The sequence below is a fragment of the Plecotus auritus genome, assembly GCF_963455305.1.
Source record: "Plecotus auritus genome assembly, chromosome: 7".
In the NCBI taxonomy this organism is placed as follows: Eukaryota; Metazoa; Chordata; class Mammalia; order Chiroptera; family Vespertilionidae; genus Plecotus; species Plecotus auritus.
The window spans coordinates 4,273,675-4,279,674 of NC_137774.1; the positions used below are offsets into that span (position 1 = coordinate 4,273,675).

Here is a 6,000-nt window from a genome sequence, read left to right on the forward strand (position 1 = left end):
TTGGTCTGAGTCACCATCCTTTACTGCTCAGACTGTCCAGGAGGACCAGCCAGCGCCACTCCCCATGCCAGCTGCCTGCCCTGGGGTCTGGGCAGGACCCATAAGCCAGCAATCACCAGTGATGTAACCTGCACTTCATCTATTTATCTGAAAGTCTCCCAGCTTTCCATCAAGAGGAAAACAAGCTGCCGGAAACATTCTACAGGGGGTGGAGCCGCTCACTTTTCTGTGCTTTCTTGTTAGTTGCTGAGCTGAGGATGGAAATGTGGCAACAAGTGGAGATACTGCTCTCATTTTGGTTACATGTATTTTTTCTTTTAAAAAACCCACCACTTGCCCTGGCTGGGGTGGCTCCATGCGCCGAAAGGTTGCCGGTTCCATTCCAAGTCAGGGCACATGCCTAGATTTCAGGCTCAATCCCTGGTTGGAATGAGAGCCATTTTTTATTTTTATTTTTTTGGTGTGTGTGTGTGTTCTCTTATGATGCCCAGCATAGTTTCTTACACTTTGGAAATGCTCGATACAGGTTTTCTGAAGGACTAGGTGAGGCACATTGACTCCTGGTGGATGCAGAAATCACAAGGTGAGCAGTACAAGAGGGAAGTGAAGGACAAATGCAAGAGAAGAGGGAGAGAAGTAGAGATGACCTGCTTGCCTTTCCCTCTCACAGACAGGACGTGTTAGAGCAGAGTCAGAGGGAATGGAAAGCGCGTGTAGGACAGACACTGTCAGTTCTTATCTCATCAATAATTCCTTTTTTTTTCCCAACAGGGACCAAACCTTGGATGAACGGATGGACAGTCCACATCTTTCTGCCCCCCGCGTGCTGGTCTTTCTGAAATGCTACGGAGGGGACTGATTGTAGCACTGGTGATAGTGAGTTAGAGCTCTATTTAAAAAATATTTTCATTGATTTCAGAGAGGAAGCAGAGGGGGAGGGATAGAAATATCAATGGTGAGAAGGAATCATTGATCGGTTGCCTCCCCCACACCCCCTACTGGGGACCAAGTCTGAAACCCGGCATGGGCCCTGACCAGGAATGAAATCGTGATCTCCAGGTTCATAGGTCGATGCTCAGACACTGAGCTGCACTGGCTGGGCGTGAGTTACAGCTCTTAAACGGAAGTTCCTTTGTCCTGATTCACTAGCATCTGGGCAAACACTGCCCCCTGTCTGTGCTTCATGTTCCCAGAGCTCACAGTCAGGCCTGGCACAGCAAGAACCCAACCCTTGGGTTGTTCCTGAGCCTCTAACGCACATCGTTGCCCTTGATGGCTCTCAAAGCTGTACCGGTAGCAAGAGCGGGTGGGGCATCTCCGAGGGAAAGAGCAGCAAGGTTGTCCACATGTTTTAAATTATTTAGTTGCATAAAATATTCAGATTTGTGAGCACAACAGCAACTCTATTTAAAAACTCCAGGCATATGATGGATGAACTCAATGTTTCCAAGCAGTTCCCAGCTTCCAGCCCACCCCCCCCCCCCGGAATATTCTAAAAGCTACTCAGGCTCATTTGGGTCAACTCCCAACTCTTGGGACCAGCTAAAGTGCAAGTGCCATGCAAGGTGGATGATATTGGGCATACGGTTTCATATAAGTACATTTTAACGAGAGGTTTCAGGGCATCCACACCGCACCTCCTATATTTCCCAGAAAAAGAAAATATTCAACTTGGCAAAACAAACCGGTCAACAACTAATACATTATCTAATAGCTTCACTCCAAAAACAATAAGCCAGGCATCATTCCCCGCCCCCCCCCCCCATTTGTGGGTAAATAAAGTAAGGCCCACAGATGTTGTTCAAAGTCACATCAAGGTCTGTCTGATTCCAAGCCTGGAGACTCTTTCCACCATACAGCAATTCTTTTCTGACAAGTTTCCAGGACTATTTGACATAACATCTGGCTGTTCTGTCCAAACATGAAATGATTCTTCCTCCTTCGTAATGGTAACCTCTGGGGAGGAAGAAGGGGGGAGTGTGTGGGACAGGGTATGTGTGAGGGTGTTCTGGGAAGCTGAAAGGTCCCATCTCTTTATCTTGGTAGTGGTTGCCCAGAGGTGCCCACTTTGTAATAATCCATCAGGGTGTATGATTTGAGCTTTTCTTCTGTTTCTTGTGTTTATTTTTCCTTCAATAAAAGTTTATTTAAAAACCCTTTTTCCTAGCAACTAATGTTGCGGGGGGTGGGGGTGGGGGCTACATCCCTTAGTCAATGTGTTCTAATGAAACAGCAGGAATTCCTTAGGCTCTATTATATATACTTTAAAAATAAGACAAGTGTGTTGAGATCCTGCCCCTTTACAAATAAGGTTCTGATTCTTTCAAAGCAATGGATTTTGGATTAAAAAGTGTCGCCTAGAGCGAGGCTGCCACTTTTCGCCAATAATCATTTCAAGAGGAGACCTACATTACTGAGGACTGAGTTGCATAAGGAACTTGCATGAGGGAAGCCACGGACGAATAACTTTGAAGTGAGCTAACAGTTTCAGGCAGCTATGAGTGAGTTAAGGGCTGGAGGGCAGGTTTCTGGAGTCACGAGGGAGTCTGGTTTGAAAACAACAATTTTTTTTTCCCTGCTGCAGATCATTTCTGTGTCTAATTTTAGCCAGTTGGCCAGGAATTGAGGCTTTGGACCACAACTATAGGACCTAACGGGGCTGGAGCCTGGGTGGGAAGACAAACAGCCTCCTCAACGGTTACACAGGAGTTCAAATGGACGAGAGGCAGGAGGGGGTGAATGAGAAAGGGACACCGGCGATTTAAATGAATGAACGAAGCTCCTGACAACCTGAGCCTCTGGCGGCGGCCCCTCCCCCAGAGCACACGCATCTCTGGTTTGAGCAGTAAACAGGATCCAACAGAAAGGGTTCCCTAGGTTCACAGATAGGGGCGAGGTTTTTTTTAAGTCCCCAAGCCAAGTCAGGGGAACAGACAGAACTCCTGGTGAGGGCGCCAGCGTGGAGGGGAATCTTACCTTATGCAGGACATGCTCATGGAAGTCAGGGCCAGCTCCCCCCTGGTAGGAATCGAGTCTCTGCAGGTCCATGTCCGGCTTGGAGCCCGCTGCTCCCGCTCTCCCGCGTTCTGCGTCAGAGCTTCCGGAAGCTGGGTCCAGGCTCCAGGCTCCAGGCTCAGCTGAGTGCTGCAGGCTCGGGTCTAAGTCCCACGGGTCGGGCCGGGCTGCATCCGGGTTCAGCACTGGACAGCTCCCGCGGCGGCCCTGGCGGAGTACCTGGAGCTCAGGTCCACGACCTCTGTGTTTCAGCACCAGGAACAGCGACACCGCCCCTGTGTGCCCTGGACCAGAGTTCTGACACCTGGTCTGCTCCGAGTCCCGTCTCGTGACTCCAGGATGCGGGGAGGGACGCCAGCTTTCAGTCTAGCCAGTGGCCCGTGCGTATCTCATTCAGCTATGGGATCTCCGGAGGCTCAGCGATCCGGCTGCATTCGCAGGGCATTGCGGTCCGGGAGCTCACGGTTCCTGATTCTCAGTGAACGAGCGTCCTCGTCACACCACGCAGCTCAGCTCTCCCCCAGGGTTTGCAGAGGCGAAGTACTGAGACGCTGGCGCCGCTTCTCCGCTCTCCCTGGGCAGTTCCCTCCAGCATCTATGAGACAAATAGCGGTGTGAAGCCTGAGACTGATAGATGATGGGCTTTAGGGAGCCCCTGAAGTCTCTGAAATATTTTGCAAAATTCTCCTTAACTGCATTTTCCTAGGGAGAGGATCCAGACCTTAAATTACACTCTCTAGGATGCACATGGCCCCCCAAAAGTTAAGAACAACTGGCTTGGGAAAGGCAGAATGATGTTGGTTGAGAGCACAGACTCCGGATTCAAACCTTGGCTCCGATAAGGTTTAGTTGTGCCAGGTTACTAAGCAAAATGTTTTAGACATTATCTCATTAATCTGACCAATAATTCTATGAGATAGTTACTAGTGTATCCATTTTACAGGAATAGAAACTGAGGCTTCAGGGGTTTTAAAAAAAAACTGGTGTAGCTAGTTGGACTTGGAACCAAGGAATAGCTGACTTCAGATTTCACCCTTTTAACCAATATACTATTTTTATTCTGAAATTTTGAGTTGACCCTCATGTGGTGATTAAGTGGCAGTTTCATTTAGGATCCCTCAGGAAGTAATCTATTCATCATAGTACCAAATGGGAAACAAGGGAACTGCTAGGTTCAATGGATTTAAATAAAATATCCAGAATAAACTCTATGCGGACTGGATGCTGCATAAAATGATGAAATGGCGAGGTGGGATGGCCTTTCTTGCACTAAAAACCCAGCGATATTTCTCCTCTAGTGAAGGGCTTGGCACTGCTCCCCTGGCCAGGCTCTGGGCTGTTGGCGTGAGTGAGAAGTACGCAGGAGGGAAGGAACAGCCTGTACATGCAGCCACCTGTTCCCCCGACCAGTGAAGGTGGTGGTGGGAGCTGGAGCAGCCGTCTTCCATCCAAGATGCAAGACAAGTGCTGAGGATCATAGAGCTCCAGCTACAAGGGATCTGAGGCCCATGGAGCCGCCACGTCAGCCTTGGACTGCTTACCCTTGGATGTCAGAGCAAAGATACATACATTTCCATCGTGTGTATAGCATGGTAACATTGGTTTTTAATACAATAGCTGAGTGGGTATTCTAAATAATATAGTTGCTTTGTGTATAAAAAGTAAACACTATGGTCAAAAGAGTAGGGAAGGATGGGAGAAAGAGACTTGTCTGAATATGTAAAGCAGACGTGGGGAGAGGGTGAACAGGATGAGGCAAGATAGGTGCCTAGGGACAGTCACTCTGAGGATCATCTACTACTTGTAGCAAGTACACCCAATGCCCCACTCTGAGGATCCTTCATGCCTTAAGTTTTGTGCCCCAGGTGCCTCTCTTGGAGCCTTGATCGTGGGAAGGAAAGGAGATGGATAATAGAGGGATGGTGGTAACATAGAATGAGAGTAGAGTGGACATGAAGTTGAGTGGAATGGAGAGGAATTTTAGGAGAAGAAAGGAAGAGAGGAAAGAGTCAAGGGCAACCTTCATGTTAAAGGTTCCACATGGAAAGCTTTTAATTAAGAGAGTATTTCTTACACCTTGTATTTTAGAACTAGGAACAGATGGAAGGTCTGAAAACCAGGCATAAATGGGGAGAAAAATTCTGCACTCAACAGGGAGAGTGTGACAAAGGACAGGGATGTGTGACAGTCAGGTGAGTGTCAGCAGCTCAACACCCCACAGCCATATTTAAAGTGAGGTCACCAGGCCATGGCTGTGGCTGAACTAGAGGGGGAACCTATTGCCAAGAGAAGCTCTGAGGATGGGACTTTGGTCCTATGCTCTTCCCATTTCCAGGAGGACGATGCAGGTGGCAGAGCTATTTTGTCCTGTCCTATCAGCGATGGCCTCATAGTCTGCCAGGTGAGCAATGGCTGTGAGACTAAATAGGGTCCACCTGGAATAATCTCCACAGTCTAGGGCTATGTCTGTTATATATCCAGTCATTACATGATCTCATTGCCTGCCCCGCAATTTTCCTATAGCATGAGGCATGGAGAAGGGGATATCTGACTTCAAAAAGAGGTCATGGGGTTGCTGGGATTTCTGCTTGGTTCAAGACTGATGGATATGCCTGAAAATATAATTCAAATAGGTCTTTGTTTCCTTCTAGGAGAGAGTCTTGGTAGGAATGGAGGTAAGATGGGCAGTAGACATAGGAGAGAGCATTTTTCTTTGGGGAAGATTCTAAGAAAGTGCTTGGATTTGCATCTGACTCCAACACTCGATCAAGCCATGGGACCTTGATCAAGCCCCAGTCCCTAAGCCTCAGTTTCCTCACTCACACAATGGGAGCAACAAAACCTACCTGCCTGCACACATGGTCCTAAGGGGATTAACCAATCATCTGTTCAAGCACCACCCAAATCATAAAGCACTTGAAATGTTAAGTTTAAAAAGTGCCTAACTTGTTGGAAACCTTTTTAGAAGCCATTTGTATTTTTAGC

At 48.0% G+C, this 6,000-nt stretch overlaps 1 protein-coding gene across 3 annotated transcripts in view; it reads right to left on the reverse strand.

Annotated features, from left to right (window-relative positions):
• RAB37 (RAB37, member RAS oncogene family) overlaps positions 1-4,329 on the reverse strand; it is a 56,580-nt gene extending 52,251 nt beyond the window's left edge. The window contains exon 1 of one of the 3 annotated variants that reach the window (XM_080679935.1): positions 2,977-4,329. In XM_080679935.1, the coding sequence (XP_080536061.1) occupies positions 2,977-3,048 (72 nt within the window). In that variant the 5' untranslated portion in view covers positions 3,049-4,329. The remainder of the gene's footprint in view (positions 1-2,976) is intronic. The other 2 variants (XM_080679938.1, XM_080679936.1) reach the window with 2 other exon arrangements.
• Between the last annotated feature and the right edge of the window lie 1,671 nt (positions 4,330-6,000).